The sequence below is a fragment of the Magallana gigas genome, chromosome 2 (genome assembly GCF_963853765.1).
Source record: "Magallana gigas chromosome 2, xbMagGiga1.1, whole genome shotgun sequence".
NCBI lineage: Eukaryota > Metazoa > Mollusca > Bivalvia > Ostreida > Ostreidae > Magallana > Magallana gigas.
The window spans coordinates 53424968-53447947 of record NC_088854.1 but is presented as its reverse complement, the minus strand read 5'-3'; the positions used below and the strand labels follow the sequence as shown (position 1 = coordinate 53447947).

The 22980-nt window shown below is 32.9% G+C and overlaps 2 protein-coding genes across 3 annotated transcripts; one reads left to right on the top strand and one right to left on the bottom strand.

Moving 5' to 3' along the window:
- Positions 1 to 3740: 3740 nt before the first annotated feature.
- Positions 3741 to 8605, bottom strand: LOC105321008 (uncharacterized). Its single transcript, XM_011419167.4, has 7 exons — positions 8461 to 8605; positions 7277 to 7504; positions 6653 to 6904; positions 5853 to 5981; positions 5386 to 5523; positions 5110 to 5247; positions 3741 to 4255 (listed from the first exon to the last, which is right to left on the bottom strand). Exons 1-7 carry the CDS (start codon positions 8561 to 8563, stop codon positions 4164 to 4166), a joined length of 1080 nt encoding a protein of 359 aa, XP_011417469.3. The 5' UTR covers positions 8564 to 8605; the 3' UTR covers positions 3741 to 4163.
- Positions 8606 to 13181: 4576 nt separating this feature from the next.
- On the top strand, positions 13182 to 21627 carry LOC105321009 (uncharacterized). 2 transcript variants are annotated; one of them, XM_034447424.2, is made up of 3 exons: positions 13182 to 13442; positions 19277 to 19325; positions 19565 to 21624. In XM_034447424.2, the coding sequence occupies exons 2-3, from the start codon at positions 19277 to 19279 to the stop codon at positions 20371 to 20373; spliced, it is 858 nt and encodes a 285-aa protein (XP_034303315.2). In that variant the 5' UTR covers positions 13182 to 13442; the 3' UTR covers positions 20374 to 21624. The 2 variants fall into 2 exon arrangements, with proteins under 2 accessions (XP_034303315.2, XP_065933313.1); XM_066077241.1 differs by lacking the exon at positions 13182 to 13442 and adding an exon at positions 18323 to 18411 and having other exon boundaries at positions 19565 to 21627.
- The last annotated feature ends 1353 nt before the right edge of the window (positions 21628 to 22980 follow it).

Here is a 22980-nt window from a genome sequence, read left to right as displayed (position 1 = left end):
TTGAAACGCCCCTTCTACCGCTTCAGGTTTCAATACACATCCAAAAATTGAAAGTCTACGGAGATTTTGCATTGCATCAGCCATTAATAAGCCCGGATGATAATGTTACAAAATTGCGCGATGTATTCCGAGTGTTTTTCGAATGGAGAAAAGATGTAAACATTTCCCATTACAAATCTCCGTAAGAAAATTGTTTTCGTTCCTGTGAAATTTTATGAGTGAAAAGGGATAATTGACATTAATTGTTCAATGAAGATACATTGTATCTTGGATATATTCCCTTTCATCGATTTCAAATAAGGAATAAGGAATCATTCTTTGAGTATTATGAGGTGATAATTTTGGTCGGGGCGTGATCAAATCCAATAAAGCCCGAAGGGCTTTATGATAGATTTGATCACGCCCCGACCGAAATTATCACCTCATAATATTCAAAGAATGATTCCTTATTACTTATATTTATATAATTTTAGGCCATCGTGCGATTAAATCTTTAAATATAAATAAGCAAACCCCACCGGCGCCTCAATTTGGCGTAATGTGTATTATGGGTTTTATAGTACAAAATCGATACGTAGTGTTATCACAGACAAAGACACTGGAAAATGTAAATATTTGTATTTCTTTCACAGGTATGTGTATTTTTATTAAAAATCATCAAAAATTGATGGAAGCAATAACTTGGGACAGACTATAAGCATTTTATTGTTTAATTAAATATTACTATGAACTGAGTAATAGATATGATGTAAGAATTGCTGTTTCTTATTTAATGTATTCGTATCAAATTATTATCAAATGAATTTAACTTTCATTAAACAGTAAATAATTAGGAGCCTGTTTTTAGTTAAGTTTTATTGATCTTTTAACATAAAGTGTTATTGTGACAAAGGCATAGTAGGATATAAATCTCACAAAATAAAGGGAAGAATAAATCAGAAAATGGGTGAAAAATATTCAGAGGGGAGTTAATGTTGCGAAAATGATAGAAAAGAAAATTAAATAAGGATAACGTTTATTCAGGGGCGCATAAACACAGATAGGAACGAAAAAACAACTAATTGTAGTTATATTATATTAGCATGCGCGGATCTAGAGGGGGGGTCGGGGGGGTCCCGACCCCCCCTGGAAAATGAAAATTTATTAAATTTACATAGTAAAATTATCACGAAAATATGCCTCGGACCCCCCCTGGCAAACACAATTATCCTTCGGACCCCCCCTGGAAAAATTTTCTGGATCCGCGCATGATATTAGTACTAAATTTTAAATTCAAGTAACTAGATCAATAACATAAATACACCACTTTTAAAGTCTATATTTTGTTGGTATTGAAATTTAGAAAAGTCGATGATCAAGTTTTTGAGATATGACAAGTATCTTGAAGTGATTTTATGCATTTTTGGATTTTTCTATTAGATGCCAGTCAGCAATCTAAAATTTTACGCAAGATAATACGATCATGAAATACTTGTAAGTAAAACGATGCGACAAAACAAAAAACAAATATAAAATTTTGTCCAGATTTTCTCTGTTTCAGATTAATTTTACCTTTGTCATATCGCATCTTCCTCAAATACACATCAAATTGACTTCAGGTATTGAACTTTGTAAAAATATTTTTTGAAATGTCAAACCTTGTGTAAATGTGACCATTAAAATTTTCACCTGTCAAAATTGGGTAACGATTTCTTTGATGTTATCAGTTAATCCGGATTGGAAATTTAATTACACTGAGATTACCACTATATACGGGTAAGTTACAAGTATTCGTTAGTAAATTAATTATTTATTATAGTGAGAAGTGCACAATATGTACAATCGTGCCGTTCAATAACAATTTCAATCGATTAGTTGTACGTTCATATTAGGCACCCGGTCAATTGGACCTATAGGTCACCTTTGATTATAATAACAATAATAGTCCATATTGTAGCATTTAATTAAGTATAAAGCAAAACTACATGTACATAGCCTCTTTCTAATTCCTTATATACATAATGGTCCCCTCCTCACTGGGGTGAGACATCTAAACTTTAAAAGTTCTTACCTCCCGTCTATAGTGGTCCACCCCAGGAGGAGAATGAGGGGTTGGCAGAGAGGTTTAACACCCAGGTCAAAAGCAACACTTGCTTTAAAAAATAATTGGCTGTATATCTGTGTAAAGATTGACCTTAAAGGTATATATGGTGTTTTTAACGGCATTTTTGAAAAAATAGTTAAAAAAGATTGTAATCATATCAATGTGTAAAATGTTAATTCCCGCGCTTGCGCTGGATATTATCTAATGATTTTAAAATAGAACGTCATAATTATCCTTCTAGGTCCCCTCGACTCAAAACATACACAATTATTTATAGAGTTTAGGTAATCGAGTGAAAGCTATACAAGTTTTATCATATTCAGACAATGGATATCGTACCATACACATTAGATTTTTTTTCCTTTATGAGTAAATATCTTATTAACAAAGAAAACACACCGCTGTGTGACCCACCTGCCAATAGCATGAAGCCGGCAAGCCCATAGTTAAACATGAAGTTTCTAACACGTGCTCACCGCTCAAAGTGGTCTCCAATATAGATTCTCATTTTACAATGTTATCTGTCAAACTGTTTCATCTTTCTTCTCTCTTTGAACACGTTAATATTGCACTGACAACGGACCGACCGCGTTTTCGCGTCGACATCTTGTGTACATTCTAAAATTAGCTTGTCACATCACGTGCCTATGAATATTTCAAAGTTGGACATTTACTGACTGATCCGGTCAGTAAATAAATAAATAAGAATTTATATTTCATTATTTTTAAAGAACTTTATATGATATTAGTCAAATTTGGCCCCCATTTTTCGCTATTTTTAAAATGGATCAGGTACATTAATTTGATGTGTTATATTATAAAAGAGTTGACATGAAATATGTTTTTCACCTATTTATTTGATTTATATGCACTCACTGGCAGTATATGACGTCAGAAGTGACGCTATTTTTATAATTCAACCAAAATCAATCAAAAATTGACATTTTTCTTATCTTTTTTCGAATGGGAAATATAGAGCGACTCTTTGAACAAGAACGAACTTTTTGTCACTCATAAGTATTGGAGAGATACATCTTTGGTGAAAATATTTTGTTTGTTCAAGCAGTCGCTCAATGTAATCTTAAAGAAAAACTGCTTCAAAACAAGCCGTTTTATGCTAAAAATAAGAAAATGACGGGAAAAGGTAAACATTATGATGTCATATTTTTAAATTGTGGGCACAAAAATCAAAATCAAAATTATGACAAAACTTCAAATGCATATTTGTAGAAATAAAACAAAGAATTACAGTAAAATGACAATGTTCATTTTAGGGGGCCATTTTAGGCTCAAACCCACAGGCACTTGTTTCTTAGAAAAAAATTTACCCTATAGTATAATAATAACACAAGGTATCTAACTCCCTATGCTAGACAATGCTGAGTGAGTTGATCTCACGGTCACACACACACAATTGAAACCTACATTATGTACATAGCAAGTTTTTTGATAGCGTAGATTATTCATACACTATAAAAAATACAAAAGTTTCTGAGGAATTGGGTTCTCATTCACATGGCACAAGCATATACAGAAATACAGTTCTTTTGTAGCTGATTAAGACTTGTATTTTGAAGTTTTCGCTGGAGCCCAAAACAACAACGACTTACCGGCTCGGTGACCCTTGACCCAAAAACCCGTTAAACATCACGTTAAACCTAACTAGATCTATAAAAAAACTTAATGCTTAATGTTACTAGTGAAATAAAACGTCAGTTTTCTTCATAAAATTGGTAAACCCAAAAAGGGTTTTTATTTTTCGTTTTTGTTTCCAAGTTTAAAATATCAAATTATGTCGCATGTCATGCTTTTGAAAGAATCTATAGACGGGTGTGAAAAAAACATGTAAGATAAAATAAATATAAGCACTATATTTTAATGTATTTGAGTATAAATAACTCGCAAAATTACAAAACATATAATGCACACATATTATCGAAACTGTTTCCAGTTTCACCCTAATAACAGTTTAAAAATCATAAACTTTAGCCCTCTATAAGGACACTTTATCATACAATAAAAAAATAGTTTTTATATAATACTTAAAAAGTTGCAAACATTTCCTCAAAAGGTGGCTTGATCACAGCAAGTTTGAAAGTTTGATAAGATAGCCTGCACTCCATAAGTAGACTTTGTCAAATCCGCACAGATTCAAATTTATATACCATCTACCTGGAAAACAAATAGGAGACACAAAGCTTAAAAGTGAAGGTAAGATAAATTCTAAATAGATATTTTTATACTTTAAAACAAGTTAATTAGATCTATCTGAGCAGCATGTTTTTATTAATGAAGATTCCAATTTCGGTGGTGCCACCATTTTGACTGCAACACATCGTGATGATGTAAAAATGCATTCTGTACATGTTGTGAATATGATCGTACAACAACTTGAAAAGTGAAATCTTTTCTACACATAACTAAAAACTAAAGTAATCGTGATTAATACAACAAAGCCTCAGTAAATACATACTTACATGTACAGTCCTGTTTCACTGTCCTCTCAACTTCGCTTTAAAACAGTTACGTGACATATCGTGTACTCTGGGTTTTTTCGGGTTTTCTGCTCTTTAATACTTATTTTTTATTTCTATTCTTATTTTGGACAATTTATTTAATTTCGTATGTTTATTAATTATGTAAGGAGAACAAAGAGATCATATTTCAGTCTATCCATATTTTGATACTTGTCTTTCAATGTGAAAGAAAGTACACGTTTAGATGTAATATAAATAGAATATCATGTGTTTTATATATATATATATATATATATATATATATATATATATATATATATATATATATATATATATATATATATATATATATATATATGATGTTTTGATGACTACAATAAAACTATAGTAATCTGACATTTATGAAATATGAATACATGAATACATTTCATGAACATGGAAAACTGCTTTTTTTAGATTTACAGTTATAAAAACATATAAAAATATGTTAACATATTAATAATCTACATAATGACCGACTTTGGCGCTTGATAGTTTTCTATCACTTACCTGTATTACACAGTTCTCCCTGATAATCTACAGCACACCCCGTTAGACACGTCCCATCAATATACGAGCACAGGTACACGTCAAGGCAATGTCCACAGGTATTGATGCAGCCCATACCATATAGCCCTCTGTCGCAAGCTTTGAAAATAAAAACAAAAACAACGGTTCCTTAAAAAATGGATTAAACGTTCAAACCACGAGAAAAGTCATCGCATTATCGAACACTTATATCCGAATTTAATCACATTAAAGCTGAGAACACCGAACAGCACTCACGTGTTTTACATAAATCGTCCTGGTAACCAGTATCACATCCAGTTAAACACGTCCCGTTGACATGGAAACACTGGTCTACGTCACGACAATGTCCACATGTTTCACTGCATCCAATACCATAAAGACCTTGCTCGCATTCTATGATAAAACATACTTAATGTTTTCACAACCTCGTGTAACTGCAACTTGCATTGTTTCCATGTATTTGTCAGTCTGTTTTTGTTATATGAACATCCCAAGTAAATGAACCTGGCTCAAGACGCTTTCTTACCACGCACTTGATCATTGGCATGGGTTATTTTATTCATACATTATTAACTGCAAATTTATTCAATATTTTAAAATGTTTCGGTGGTAAAAATGTAAAACATGCCATATAAAGTACGTTCAACACAGAATAAAATGTACTAACCCAACACATACAGTAAAAATGTTACAGGTACCAATACGTAAGGCTTTTGTGATACCTAGCTCACATCGACGTCCTATGTAGCCCGGCCCACACCCCTGACAGGTGCCCGTCTCTATGTGACAGTACTGACAGTTGACATCAGGACAGCAGTCTGACCCGTTATAATAACCCGATGTTGGACACCCTGGATGTAAGTATAATAGGAAAGAAATCGGTGTAACTTTATACAAACATCCGCTTAAATAACTTACTGTGTGGCCTAATAACATGCATGTTAAAATAAGCATCAATTACTTATAAATTCCTCATTGATAATTTTGGTTTTGCGTATTTCGCAATTCACATACGATGCATAATCAATTTTTGTGTTTTTTCAAAGCACTTGTATTTTCCTCATAATTAAGATTTATTAATTTTTTAAGAATCAGTAGCATTTGCAGTTTCCTAATTTCGTTAAAGATATGTCGTCCAACTTTTTATTTAAATATAATAAATTTTAAAAATAACCAGATTTTTTATTTGACAATCAAATCATAAGCATAACACTTTAATGATAATTTTTGGAAAATAAATGTGTCCATGTATTCGAATTAATGTTGATACATATGTAATAAGAAAATCATAAAATTGATTAAGTGCAAGTATTATAAAAGTTGAATTAACGCACATTTAAATATTCAATTTTTGTTGAATAACAAGTACATTAATCTCATCAATAACATTACCTATAAGACAAATTAATAATGTCTTTTAAGATCCAACATATTGGTTTAAAAAAATAAAAATAACATTTATATATATTTTTAATTAAATAAAAAACAAATAACAACAAATTTAGCTTTAAAAATCACTCACCATATACCTCAACTTCACAAAGATCACTGTTAACGTCATCAGAGTAATAGTTAGGGTAGGTAACTCCTGGTTGTCTCTCGTTGTAGTAGATGACGTATTGTCCATGTACAGGACAGGTGGTGGTGAAGACAGCAGGTATGGTGTCTAGGGTAAAGTTGTCGTCCTTGTAACACAGTGTTCCCTGTAGCCTGTCTGTTGTATTGGAGACATATAGAAAGAATCCAAGATAGCCAACTTTTTCAGAGTAGGAATCTGTAAACAATTTAGTATACAGATGTACGACATCATGGTACCCTGTTATTGATTAACATCGGTAGTTTACAAAGGTCAGAAAAATAAATTATAAAAATGCATTTCGCTTTTGAGTCCCACTTGATATGTCATAAACAACCAATAACGGAACACTTGTACGCCAAAGATATGATAAAATGGCAGGCTGCTGCTTCCATCTGTTGATCTTAAAGAGATAGATGCCAAACAAACCTGGATGTTTAACAGGAAAGCTTCGTATTTTATGGAGATTGGGAAATAATTACGGTAGACAGTTTAAATTTAACCGTGTTCGCGATTTATTATACGTTCTACTCAGGGTAAAAATGGAACGAAACATAATGTTAACCATACCCCATCGTACATTGTCCGTCTTGAAGAAGACGGTGATGTGATGGATGCTGAGTTCATCGTTCAGGTCTACCCACCAGGTGGCGGTTTGATTGTTATGTGATACTGCACATTGACCTCCATTATACAACAGGTCAGACTTCCGGCCGTCTACAGCGTTACTGGCGTCGAACGTGTCGTTACCCAGTATAGGATACAGTTGGTGTGCTGGCTTGTTGAGTGCGATATTGACTGTTGATAAAACAGTTTTTAAAAATTCACATAGTGTATATCGGTTAATTTACTATCCCCTCTTGATACTTGTTGCGAAGGGGATATATCATTGATTGTGTGTGTGTCCACGGCCCAAAAGAAAATTCATGTTGCGATTTAAATTAACGGTTTTTTTTTAAATCATTAACAATTTCATTTATGTTTATGATAATGAACTGATTGGTTTTAACGACATAGTTTTTAACTTTTTATTCAAAATTTCACATTTATGTAGCATATGGTATACTAGTAATGTTCTATAGGTTTCGTTAGAAAAATGGAGAAAAGAGGAATTTTAAATATCAAAGAAGGTCTTTAATTTTGTAAAAAAAAAAAAAAAGAAAAAAAAAAGTATTTGAACAGTTTTTGAACGAATTTCAATAACATTTACAATTTTCAATTCTACAATGTAAATAGATGAACTGATGAAACAAGTTTAAAGACAGTGGAAAAAATTAGGGAAAGCTCAATAATATTAATTTACAGAAAAAGACACCGCGGGAGTAAGCATAACAAAACCAAAGAGACACCAGTATAAGGTCCGACCATATAACAGATAATAAAAGTGAGCAAATAGCAGACATTGTCAGTGTGTGTCGAGGAGAGAGATGCCAAATGTTAGAAATTACAAACACGCGCGATAATGCTTTTCTCTAATGATCAAACCAATTAAATAAATTTCAATTATAGATATACATTGTAGATTACAAAAAATGAATATGTTCAGACAATGCTCATTATAATTAAATCTTTTTTAAAAATACAAACTGTTTTTATCAATAATATATACGAATGTATGTCGTGCAAATGGTATATAAAAGTGTGCAAGACTCACTTTGTTTTATTGTGTTTTACTTGTTAGAAAATTATTTTGTCGTATAACGTCGAAAAATAGATAATCGGGTTCAAGGAATCCTAAACATTGTTGAACTTACCATAGGCATTCAATACCAGTATATTCCCAGAGAATAAATACAAAACGTTTAAGTAGTACAAATGTAAATTAAACACAACAGGCGACATCCTAACGCGTATCATCACCTCTGTGTCCTTTTTTAAAAATGTGATGTAGATTTAAACTTTGTCTATATAACAAGACAACTCTTTGATATAAACAATTGTTTTCTGGTCATCTATATTGTTCTGCTTAAGTATCTACTTACGCATCCTTAAGCATTAATGAATTTTGAATAGACTAGCATAAAGTGTTTCTTAAAATGTCCCCAATTTACTTAGAAATCACTGTTACACCGCTCTGCTTGAATGGCCATCCTTTCATGCAGCACTTTAACCATACTTCCTTATTTAAGCATTATATTGAATTGTTGCAATTACTTTACACTAATAGTAGATTTTATATGCATTAAATAAATAATATAAAGGTAGATCTTGTCATTTGAACATACATGTATTAGTGATTCATACATTTCTTTAATTTAAATTGTATAATGTTTTTTTCCGCGGAAACAATGCACACAATTTTCCGGACATATTACCATTGTTATTGGCTGTTGTTAACTTGCTAAATCTTCAACACCCTCACCAGTGGGTAATGTAAAGTGGGTACATTCACGTCCAGATCATGATCCATCATTTTTAAATATAAATCATACTACATAACTCGTATAGTTCAAATAACTCATCGGGTACATGTATCTACATGTAGATATCTGAAAATCATTACAGGTTTGTGAGTTGTTTTACATGTTTCCTTGAAGATCAAAACGTAAGACACGTACGTCAAGATTTTATACAAATATTATTCTATATATCTTAATGAGCCATGAATTTAATACATTTTGACAGTAAAGGACATCCGTAGAATATTTTAGCTGCAAAACTGAAAATTACCATGAAGTTTATGGATCATATTAAAATACCTTGATCATATTACATATATATGTAATTGATGAAAACATTTTCTTTCCATAAAACATTAATACATTTTATAATATTTACATCGTGTAAACTTAAAAATAACGTCAATATATCATTACAGAAAAATGTGCTATTGCACATGGACAGAGATGACAAGATAATACGTAAAATCAGAAAAATCCGCGCGGTTGAAAAGACTCCGAATTCGAGACTTAAAGGATGACACAAGAGTACTTGCAACAAAGGAGGTACAGGCACGTAGCATGAAAGGGGGCAGGGGGGCTGGCCCCCTCACTTTTTCTCGCAGCAACAATTAAATTTTCTTAAATTTACATATAAGAAATTGAATTATCATGGAGTTGCCCCCCCCCCCATTTCTTTAGGAGTAGTAAAAAAATGGATTGAAAAAAGGAAATGAATAGTGAATTGAAGTTATAGATACTACGCCAGCCCCCTCCCCCCTCCGACCCCACAGATTAGGATTTTGAGATTTTGGAAATTATTTTTTTGCTTGTCAAGATTTTTCGATGAGTCTGGCCCCCCACTTGTTAAGACGATGCTACGTGCTTGAGGTATGGAAAGAAAACACACATTATTGGGTTTTTTATTACCCCCATTAGTGTATGGGTTTTAAGGCCACCTGAGTCACTCAGGATACCTATTGCTACATGTATGTACTTGTTGAAATCTGCATTCATCTTTTAAATATACCACAAAAGGCAACAAAGATGTTGTTGCTATGGAAATTAAATTTGAATAGAAAATCGCACAGGAAATCCTACTTTTTGAAGTCCATAGCAATGGCAATTGTTTTTAGCAAAATAAAGATGTTCAGGACCTACGGGATATTTTTCTTCATAATATAAAATTCATATTTTACATATGATTGATACTAATTCAAAAATGCTAAAAATTTTGTTTCATTTCTTTTCAACTCGTTACCACAGCATTTTTATTTATGATTGTGTGTAAAATATTCATGATTTGTAGTTTAATTTTAAATCAAATGCAGATATAAATTTGTGAAATATCTGTTCAGTTAATACTGGAAACACTTTAACATTTGGGATTTTCCATAATTTTTTCTTCCTCTTGAAAAATGAGAACTTTTTTCCTTGGAAACCCCAAATTGTTGCCATTTGTCACAAGATATTGTCAAATAAGCTTTAAGGCCATTCTGACATGTTTACACTATGTTATAATGGCCACATCGTAACAAATAAACAGTGCTAGGATATTTTTACTGATCAAAATTGATCAATATGCAAACTATGAGGAAAATCGGTGACTATGCAAGGCCACCGAATTTCGTTGCTAACATTGAATTTATTTTGATTGCTTAAAACGCATATACACTTAGTGAACCATGGAATTAACAGTAAGTTTTCTCAGTAATGAGTGCGTATAATGTTCATTCTATTAAATGTAGATAATTTTTTTTACCAAAAAGAGTATCTTCAAAGTTTTATGAAAAAATTTTATTGGCATTTAAATGTTGAAAAATCAAATTAAAATAAGTAATGTAGGCGAACGTTATGTTAATTTTGAAATGTAAATACTTTTTTCAAATAAGTGGATGATTAAATATTTTATGAAATTATTTTAATGTCATTCAAAACTTGAAGAAAACGAGGTTTTAGAACTGGATCTGCTATTAAATTGCGTTGTGGTTGTTTACGTCCTAGAAGCCTTTTATTATCTGATTATTTTTTCTTACCTTACATCACCATTTAAACTATCGGTTTTTTGTAACCCTGTTGACTAGATCATAATTGTATAATTGATGAACGTAGGACCGAATACAATCTAGAATATAAATATATGAGTTGAGAATTAATACATGATTCAGAATATTTAGACTAGGGGTGATATAAATTGGTTTTATGAAAACAGAGGAACCAACCTCTGCAGCAAAGATTTAAACAACGTTAACTAGACTCTTGTAAAAAAAAATAAGAGCAACAAAACGGTATTCCATTCTGACATGTATGGATTTAATTGTAAGACATTGCTTCTTTCACGTTGAAAAATGAATTTCTGTGAATGAAGTTTCCAGACTTCTATGTAAAACAAAAAAAGATTCAATTTTTGAAGTACTTTCTGTGACGAACGGAAGTTTTGCCAATTCAAACAATGCTTGTTAAACATTTCTAAAAACAGATGTCTATCTTTCATTTTTAGAGTTTGGTTGTTCATGTCTCTGCAGAATCTGAGATTGCGGTGAGAAAATGTCTCGGGACCGGAAACAAAAGTACATGTACTTTGTGAAAATAAAAGCCGGTATTTCTTGTACATTTGCCTAGTGTACACTACTCTTTATCAGGCTAAATGAAACAGCCCAAAAAATAAGTTAAACTTTTTAGAAACATGATTTATTTAAACCCTTCCGATAAAGACCAGAAGTGACAGTTGACAAAATAAAATCAGTTCAACACATCTTCAATTAATATCTATCATCCGTGTAATTTTCATGACTTAATCACATACCGTGTCTGATATCTCGTGGGTACAGAATTTAAAAAAAGATACCTGAGATATTTGAAATATCTTTCCAGAATAAAAATCTGTTTGCTTATTTAACATTGTGTAGATGACACATAAAAGAATTTTATACTGATATATTATTCCATGTAAAATAAAAAAAAAATTAAAAAAAATAATGTTTGAAGTACTTCTAGTGATGACCAGAAGTTACGACGAATGAAAAAAAAATATTGTAACATATGTACATGCACAGGTCAATTATCCCACAAAGTTAGGATGTTCAATTCTGAAGCGTTTTTTAGATCTTGTGTAGACAAGATTTTTTGTCTCCAGACAGAAAAAGAACAAACGGAAGTCATCAATGAAAATAAACTTTTGTATTTCTTGAACATTTTCCTATCGTATATTATTGTTGGTCTAGCTAACTAATCCTGTCAAAGAAAAACATTTAGATTCATAAACAACCCGATTTGTTTGAACCCTTTTGGTTACGACCGGAAGAAACTGTCGACAAAATAAAACCCGTAAAACATATCTACATTCAAATGTTAATCATGCATGTAAGTTTCGTGTCTTGATCACTTACAGTTTCTGAGATCTTGCGGGTACAATATTTCTATTAAAAAGCTACCTGAGATAATTTGGAAGTAAACTTCGTTTGTTTTTATAACATCGCATATATAAGGATTCATACGAATAAATTTATTATATGTAAAATACATTAAATACCTTTAGAAATAGTACTTCCGGTGACGATTAGAAGTAACAACGAAAAAAAATTATGTGAACAAAACTACAACTTTAGGTGTATCATCCCACGAAGTTTAAGTCATTATCGTTTCTAAGATCTCGAGGTGACAAGCTTTTCCTCGCGGGACAGGAAACGGACGACGGATTTTTTTTTATAAATGGAGAAAAAAAACCTTCAAGATATATCACTGTCTACCATTCCTGAAAATCCTAAAGAAATATATCCAGTTATCTCTGAGATATTCTGCCGAAAAAAGGGGGAAAATAATAAGAAAAAAACCCACTTCACTCACTAAACCTGACCTAACCAAAACTAAACTTATTCCTGTTAAATAACATCTAGCAGTAGAACAAATTAGAACATGCTATGAAAGTAATATGATAAACAGAGGGGACCAAATCAGCTTAAGTGACAACTGTTGCGAGAAGTTGGAAAGAGTTTACAATTCTTGACTGTACACACCATCAGTATTTCCAGATACAATTATAGCATGAAGATGACTGTCGATTAAAATTGTAGACCAAGGATAAATCATCAATTTAAATTCCGTCACTGAAGCATACTGGTCTGATCATGAATTAATATACTGTGAATTTGAATGATTATTATTACTGGATGTTAAGGACGACGGCCTAATTCACTTTGCGCAGATATATCGCGCACCTAAAAGAAATGATTCCAATATAGTATAAATTGTTCTGACTGACGATTCTAGATATAGCTATTTTACAGATTTTATTTTAAAGCAACGAAAGGAGTAAAAATCCAAAGAGCAACAGTTGATTATAACATATATCAAACATCGTAAGTATGTTTTATTTATTTTAGCACGATAAGATTGCAGCTGCATATTTTTTCGTACTCCAAAACATAGTCAGCCTTACCGCTACTACGATGAAAAACCGTGGAACAATATTCGTGTATACAACGTCGATGCAACCAAATCTAATTCCAGTCTAATACGGTAGGTTTGAAAAAAAAATAGTAAGCACTTATAAGTACATAAAGTTACAATATCCAAGTAATGTGTATAAGTCATAAACCTATTACCGAGATATGTTAGTTTGAATCAGAAATAATTTCTCTTATTTTAATTCTAATGTAGACGAGTTATTTCTTGCATCATAAACCTTGATAAACCTGGAGGGATAACAAATCAACCAACACACCCAGTGAACAATTTAAACTATGATTTTCTATGCATGGTGAAGTACAGAAAGAATCCGCAAATGCTAAAGAAAGAAAATATAAAGATGCTTAAGTGATGAAACCATCAACATGGTATATATAATATGAATGAAATAATATAAAAAATAAAATATGAAAGTAAAGGCTAAGGTAAGATTTAGGAAAACATGTGGTTTCACCAGCAGTAGTGGTATCTGGGGAATAAGAATAGGAATAATAACTTTGGCTTCAAAACGTAGTAAATCTGTATACGTTTAACCCAAAATGGCACTGTAGCAACCTCTAATGATACACCGTCCACTAATGATATAATGTTGCATTAGAGGTCAGGATGTTGACAACTAATGATATGATTTTATCATTAACAAACAACCTAACTGTCCGCTAATGATATAATTTTAGATTTATATCATTGGCAGTCAAAAATCGTAACCTCTAATTATATGGGAAAAAAATGGTAAAATAAGTACTACCTTGACCACTTATGATATACATTTGCACACATTTTCAATTGCATTAGTGGATGGATTTGCAACCTTTAATGATAATTGATATGATATGATATAATATAATATACCTGCGCTCTATACTATGAAGGAAAAAATGACGACATTTACATTTGCAAACAAAATCTACTAAAGTGACGTCATATATAGATGGACAGGTCATGGACAATGGTGACTAATGTTGAGTCTAATATGTTAGACAACCTGTGTATAATGTTGGATAAAGATTTGATTTTGATACGATACTGCAAAAGAATTGGTTAAATTTAGGGGGGGGGGCAGTTATTTGATCATATATATATTGTAATATACACCATTCTGACATTGCCCCTGACATTTTACCGTTTTACTTGAAATGAAATTAATAGTCGCATACAGACAAAATACATACAATTTATGACTTCGTTTGTTTACAAATTGATCATCATTAAACAAAAAATGAGTTGTGCTAGATATTTTTAGTTGATGAAAAATTTGAAGAAAAGCAATTTTACGATATTGAAAAAATTATTTTTAAACACAAAAAGTCCAATGGATAAGATTATTTGCTATTGTGGTCTGTAGTACAACTGAATCACCAATCTGTTGTTGAATATGTGGGTTTGTTAATTATAGATTAGAACAACAAAGAATATTAACTAAAGTTCGTTGAATTAAAACTACATAAACAATAGTGATCATATCGGTGTAACAAAGAATGATGACTCGGGTTGAAAATTGACCGGGATAAAATCATATAATTTGTGGTCAACATCCTGACCACTAATGCAACATTATATCATTAGTGGACGGTGTATCATTATATCATTAGTGGACGGTGTATCATTAGAGGTTGCTACATGGCACGTTTTTGCATTTTATGCAAACTAGGTAACGAGTCTAAGGGAAAATTGAAGTGTTCCCTTACCTACATGTAGTGACAAGATTGTATTTTAAAGAGAACAACTTTTGTTGCTACTACCAATTTTGATTTATTCATGAAACATACAAGCATATGGAAACACTCCAAACTCTCATCTCGTGTTGGTTTCGCATGAAAACTTCTTCATTCTCAACATTTGGCACCTGTTGCTATAAATTGATCATTTACAAAGAAGAAATAAATTGTAAACAGGTTATGCAAAATAGGTAAAGGTAATCAGTTACCTAGTTTTGAATTAAACTTCATTTATGATCGGTGATTTTTTTTTAAATGTGTCCGTGGGGGAATTTGAAATTAGTACATTAATATTTTAAAGGGATTCCAATTTTATCGAATTTTTGTTTGCATCATTAAGTTCTTTAAATTACGTTTTATATTTAGTGCATGCATACGCGGTATTTGGCGGAAATTCATTACTCAACAATTAAGCGTTGATTTGAATTTGATTTTTTCTTAACTTCTCCGCTCTTATTCATCTATACAAGGCACGAAACGATAACATTAATAGAGCGGAGACAGTTTAACGTTAAACAGAATACAGACACAATGTGTTACATTTAAAAAAATCTCACTCATTTTTGTATATAAAATTATAAATCTGCTTAGAAGTATTCAAAGAAGATTAGGTCGATTAGGCGTGTAAAATGCCCATACACGGTCGGACAAGCTACTGAAAAAATAAAATATCAATAAATCTGATATTGTTTTAAAAAATCATTCAAAAAAATATATATTAAACATACCATTGATTTTTAATCTATAAATATGATCAATACTTGGAATATGTTGACTCAAGCATGCCTATACGTATCAAAACCTGCAAATACTGTCATTTTTTTTTATTTCTAGGCATTTTCTTTTATTGAGTGGGTCTGTACTCCATATTTTTTTATAGTCTAAATAAGGTCTAATGGAAAACAAGCCAATTTCAATCAACAAAAACATGGAGAGATGACCCACTATATATTAAAAATATCATTTTGTATCCAACAATTGAAAGTTTTGAAAAATATAATACAAGTCCGTAAATTCGTGGCCAAAGTCACAAAAATATTTAAACAGCCTACGTTGTAGTGTCTAAAATGGCTCAGTGGTTAGAGTACCTGACATAAGCTAACCTTATATATCTAGGGTTTTTTATATTATGGGTTCGATACCACCAAAATTTCAGGCTATATTTGAATTCTTATCTTTTGTTAAATATATTAAAAACTGAATATATTTAGAAAGACTTTAGTGTGCTTTTGCAAACATGTATTATAATATACTAGACTTTGACCCGTGCGTGCACGGGTTGACATTGCATATCGGACACTTACGAATAGGTACATCGACACAGTTTATTATTGAAATTTGAATAACAAAGCTATAAGCCTACAATAATGGTATTAATTTCACTACACTTTCCTTAGTTTGGTAAATCTAACTGTGTCTCGGGAAAGGCACTCCCCACAGTTAGAATGCCTCCGTTATACCCGTAATGTAGCAGAAAATTGCAGAATCGCTCCGGAACGATTATGGAGAAAGTTAATGAAGTTGCCTTGAAAATAACAGTCAAATTCATCACAACAAACCTTTTTCAGACTGCAAATACCTTTTATCTAAAAATTTTAATCCACAGAATGGAAGAATTCAACACTTTTTCACCAATGTACACGTATTTTCTTTGTAAAACTGGGTCCGTAGGACATTATTCATTTTTACGATAAAACATATTCTATCTTCACTCTAACAAATATAATGTAACTTTTTATGTAATCAAATATTTTTGTCATCACGAAGACAAAAGTAATTAAGTACTTACATGTACTTGAAATGTATATTTGTTATTTTATACTTTCTCTCATAAGAAATCATTAATATATATGAACAGAATATATAGCAAAAGTCCAATGAAAATTTACCCGTATATGTTTTATCATTTCTGAGTTTATTCATGCAGATGTGATATTGTGGAAACGTAAACTAAAGATCCCGTTAGCGTGAATGTATTGCGCAAGCGCAAGATTGTAAAATCCAAAAAATCCAAGTGATTTCCGGGAATTTTTGAGGAATTTTCGTTGATTATTAATTAGCGAAGCTTAACTGAGAAAAAATAAAAACAAATTGGTAATCTTCAAGTACCAATTATGTTTAAAATATATAAAACAAAAGACAGTATTCTTCCGATTTCTCGGTATTAAAGACAAAAAATTCGAGTCTATTATTTTAATATAGTAGTATAGATTTGAATAGATTTAATTGGGTAAAAAATAAATTCAAAATTGTATTTTACGACTAAACCGAATGTGCATTTACGCAATCTTATTCCCCCATACTCTTTCAATATTTTATGTATTTGATAAACCTCTACCAAACTTCGTATTGACATGCCGTTGGCTGATTGGATTTTCACAGGTTTAACTGAAACTATCCAGTTAGACAGTTTAAACCCATTTATGAACATTTTTTTTCTCGAAAATACTAGTATTAAAAGATATGAATTTTTTTTATCTCAAGTTCAAACTTTTAATGTTCTGAAAATGGTATATAAGGAAAAAACAACATCATGCATATGATGACACCCATAAATTATTCCAACCCTTTACTAAAAAGAGTTCTTTGAACACCGACAATACAAGGTAACTAAGCCGATTAAAATCACATGTGCATCTATGCATGCTGCTATAGATTCTGAATATTTCTTGCAATAGCACATTTCAATTTGTTGGAAAAGATGTCAAGTGGATATGGATACGCTTAAGATTTATTTTAATATGGATTTTTGCACTATATTAAACTAGTTTTTTTTCATGCAAAGAAATCTTCATCTTCGCTAGCCAAGGGTTTTCGGTCCACTTTGCTCCCCATAAACCCTTGGCGGATTTCATTACGTTCCGTTTAATGATTGGCTGCAGCTGCGAGTAGCTGATCCAATCACAGTGCTTGTAAATATAAACTTTAAAAGAAAACACGTGTGATCTTTGGTAAAACATTCGGTGCTTTTAACAAGTTGAGACACAAGTTCTTGAGTACAGTGCCTCACCAACGATGGTATAACCAGATCGCTTAAAAAACCTATATATTTTACAGGGATTGAACATAGTTCTACAAACTTGTCAAGGCTCGCGTGATAGCATGGGAAGTAAACATGGCGAATGTAGACGTTGTCTATTCCGTTAGTATATACGTTCCTGCTTATGGTTATTGCTTTTAAAGGTTCAATGAGCTGCGTTTTATTTAATTTCTTTGTTCCGCAATATTCACGACAACGATACCTGAAATAGTTATGATTTATTTTCACTATTTCCTTGAATCAACTTCATGTCCGAGCCACTGTCATTAAATTCTATGGTAATTGTTCGATCCGTCATTGTATAAACATAATCCTAGTTACTAGTATTAGTTTAATTTCTTTTTTTTCCAGAGGAATTTCATATTCTGAACTACTTCGCTTTCAAAGCATATTCAAATTCAAATGTTAAATTTTGAAATAAAAAATAACACCATTCACACTCTGCATACAATGAAACAAACTAGTGTAAGTATACAAGTAATGTCAAATAAGTTTTTGACAAAAATGAGAAAGTTATGAAACCATCCACATTTCGTTGATTTTGTTTGTCAAGATATCAGCTATTTTGACTGCAAATATAAAGATTGATAACGGTAGGATGAGACATGACGCAAACATGCCACGTTATCTTCGTAGGTTTTCCTCTTCAAAGGGGGGAGGGGGCATTTAGGGCATATAACCTTGTTGACGGGCGATTTTTTTTTAATAGTTTCTATGAATGGATTTGCGGACTTATACAAGGTTAAACGAAAAATGGCGTTTTAATTACTGGCTAAATAATTTCGACGCTATTTTGACAAATCATAAATTTCTTAACACGTATACGTGACAGTAATTGGTAACAGCTCCGGTTCAAAATCATGAAATAATAAAACAAGATCAAAATAAACTAAAAGTGCAACAAATCATTTCAAAATCATTATATTTCAATAACGGTTATATTTCATGGTTCTTTATATATTTTCAGATGAATGTGTACGTTTCTTTCATTTGGCTGGCAATTGTCAATGCGCAAGGTAAAAATCATAGATATTTTTCATGACAAAAACATATCATGAATAAGATTTTTTATTTCCAAATTCTAATTAAATAAAAATTAAGTTAATTTGACAAAGACAACCGAAGCCTTCGATACATGTATCTATCATAATTTTTAGTAAATCATATTTACGGTAAATATGTTATTCGCAAAAGCCTGTTTTCGTGAATGTTAATAAGATATTAAATTATCGTTGTTTGACAAACTCTTCTACAGATTCTTCTTTGAGTTTAAGTTCTGATGGATCAACTGTTATTATGAGTGCACCAGTTTCAACAACAAGCACTCCAGTTGCTGCCTCCAGTTCGCCGATCATTTCCACTAGTTCACTAGTTGCTACCACCAGTATGCCATTTATTTTCACGAGTGCACCTGTTGCTACCACCAGTATGCCAGCTATTTTCACGAGTGCACCAGTTGCCACCACAAGTATGCCAGATATTTTCACGAGTGCACCAGTTGCCACCACAAGTATGCCAGATATTTTTACGAGTGCACCAGTTGCCACCACAAGTATGCCAGTTATTTTCACGAGTGCATCAGTTGCCACCACCGGTATGCCGGTTATTACCACGAGTGCACCAGTTGCTACCACCAGAATGCCAGTTATTACAACGAGTGAACCAGTTGCTACCACCGGTATGCCAGTTATTACCACGAGTGCGCCAGTTGCTACCACCAGAATGCCAGTTATTACAACGAGTGAACCAGTTGCTACCACCGGTATGCCAGTTATTACCACAAGTGCGCCAATTGCTACCACCAGAATGCCAGTTATTACAACGAGTGAACCAGTTGCTACCACTAGCAGTCTAACGGTAGCCTCTAGTTCGCCTATTATATCTACCAGTGCACCGGCTGAGTCGACTAGTGCGTCGATTGCTCCTTCTAGTACGACGGTTGTTACTGCAAGTACTGCGCCGGGAAGTGGAGGAGAGAGCGGAGCCAGTGCTTTGGTGTTAAGCAACTACGTGTTTGTCCTGACTGTAATCGGCATGTGTGTGATGCTGTTAGTAGACCTCTGACTGGCCAGTTGTTGTTATTTATTGGCGCTTATGTGATATGCCTATGATCTGTATAGGGAGGCAAATTCAATGCATTAGTTTGTGATGTTATATTATACATTATCTTTTTTCATATACTGTATTTATTCATGATAACTATGTTATGATTGATTCATGTTTTGAAATTTAGACAACTTTGTAAAAAGATGGGTGGATTAGGCGTGTAAATTGCCTAGGCTATAAAATGACGGATAAAATAATGTAAAATTGAAATAACAAATCTGATCATTTTTGATAAATCATTCAAAACAATGTAAATTTAACACAACATCGATTTTTAGCCCTTAAAGACGTTAAATATTTGGAATATGATGATTTAAACTGCCATATGCGTATCTAAACAGTGTATTTTTTTAATGTCTTTTCTTTCATAAAGTAGGTTTGTGCTCCATATTTTTTGTCGTTGTCTAAATAAGGTCTAATGGAAAACAATCAACAAATACTTGGAAAAATGACTCACCATATATTTAAAATATAATTTTGTATCTCAACAATTGAACATTTTAGAAAAACGATAAAAAGTCCGTAAATTTTAACCAAAATCGCATATAGCATTTAAACAACACTCTATGTTGTAACTGAAATGGCTCAGTGGTTAGAGACGTTAAGTAATCTTAAACAACTATTAAGCTTCGATACCACCAATTTTTATTTTTATTTTTCTTATCTTTTTTTTTTCAAATATCAAAAAATGAATAAATTTGGAAATTGTATATTACGACCAAACCAAATGGGCCAAGGCATTTGCGCTATCTAATTCACCAATCTTCTTATTCGTGTTTATGAAATATGTTGCCACAAAAAGACGCTTGGTATATAAAAACCCTGATTTGGGAAAGGGAAATTCCATGATTTTGTTTCTAATACGTTTCCCCTTTGGATACTATAAAACAATTCACGTTGAATATTAGATTCTCTACAAAATCAGTGCAAATATTGACGGAGACCTTTATGAGTTTCATTGTCATACACAGGTAAGAAATGGCAAACATGTTGCATGGTGAGGAGACAGAACAAGCGTCATTTTGGAATTGACACCGAAACATTACCAAACACGCCACTGCGCAGAGGCCGCATACCACGGAGAACACATCAAAACTGTAGACACAGTTTAAGGATGTCAAAAATTGGCACCCGAAATACATCCGATGATAGACATCTCAATGCAGAAATGTATGGTGTTCCGATGGGGCCACTTCGACCTTCGCATTTCGCCTTTAGGTCGAAGATGCGAGAGTGCGAAGTTGCGAAGGCGAAAGTGCGATAGTGCGACGGCGAAGGAGCGAAAGTGCGAAGATGCGACGGCGAAGCGCGAAGATGCGATGGCGAAAGTGCGAAGGCGAAGGAGCGATACTACTATCGCTCCTTCGCCTTCGCAACTTCGCACTCTCGCATTCGCAACTTCGCACTTTCGCCTTCGCCTTTTTTGATAGCATTCAGAAAGTCTCGGTCGATTACATAGAATTTGATGCAGGCACCGTACCGATTAATCCATGATATCATTGGTACGCATGCGCTAGGCCATTGTGCTTACTATGAATGTTTATAAATATTTTAATGTGTATATGTGACAACAGTGACATATATATTTACCAGTGCTGGCTATGTCTATTATTATATACTCCATATAAAATGTAATGTCCGCCATAATGTATACATATGCACTTCCAGGCTCCTGTCACTTACCAGCTGTCTGTTTACCGTGGATCAAACTGAGTAACATTCTAATTTCATAATGCGACAATCTTTGCTCATGTATGGATCTAGAGGGGAAGAGGGCGTCCCCCCGGAAAATTCAACATTAAAACTTCACACATGCAGTAAAGGGGGAGGGAGGGTCCGGATCTCATCCCCCCGGAAAATCTAATTTTATTAATTATATATAATAAAATCTCCAAAACATGTCTCGGAACCCTCCCCCACCCCCGACAAATATAATTATCCATCCACCCCCCACCCCTCCCCCCCCCCCCCAAAAAAAAAGTTATGGATCTGCGCAGGCTGTTGAAAATAAATTCTAAAAAGTTTTGTCTGCCTCAGATATCCTTTTATACAGCTAAAATTGTCTTTAAACGATAGAGAGCTCCACAATTAATAAAAGGCGAAGGCTAAAGTGCGAAGATGCGAAGGCGAGAGTGCGAAGTTGCGATGGCGAAGGTGCGATAGTAGTATCGCTTCTTCGCCTTCGCAACTTCGCACTTTCGCCTTCGCATCTTCGCGCTTGGCTGTCGCATCTTCGCACTTTCGCTCCTTCGCCGTCGCACCTTCGCACTTTCGCCTTCGCAACTTCGCACTCTCACACCTCGAACTAAAGGCGAAAGTGCGAAGGTCGAAGTGGCCCCATCGGAACACCATAGGAATGTACTACCCAGCATAAGCCAGAAACATAATGAAAACAATTTAACAACAAAGCATTCAAAGCCATTAGTGTTGGTGACTCATAAAGGATGTTAGATGCAGATACATGTAGCCAGACAAGCAAACTTCAAGACACAAAAATAATTTATAAGCGATTAAAGTGTTTGGGAAAAGCATATCATTTCGCAGTTTGATCAAAACATATTTTAT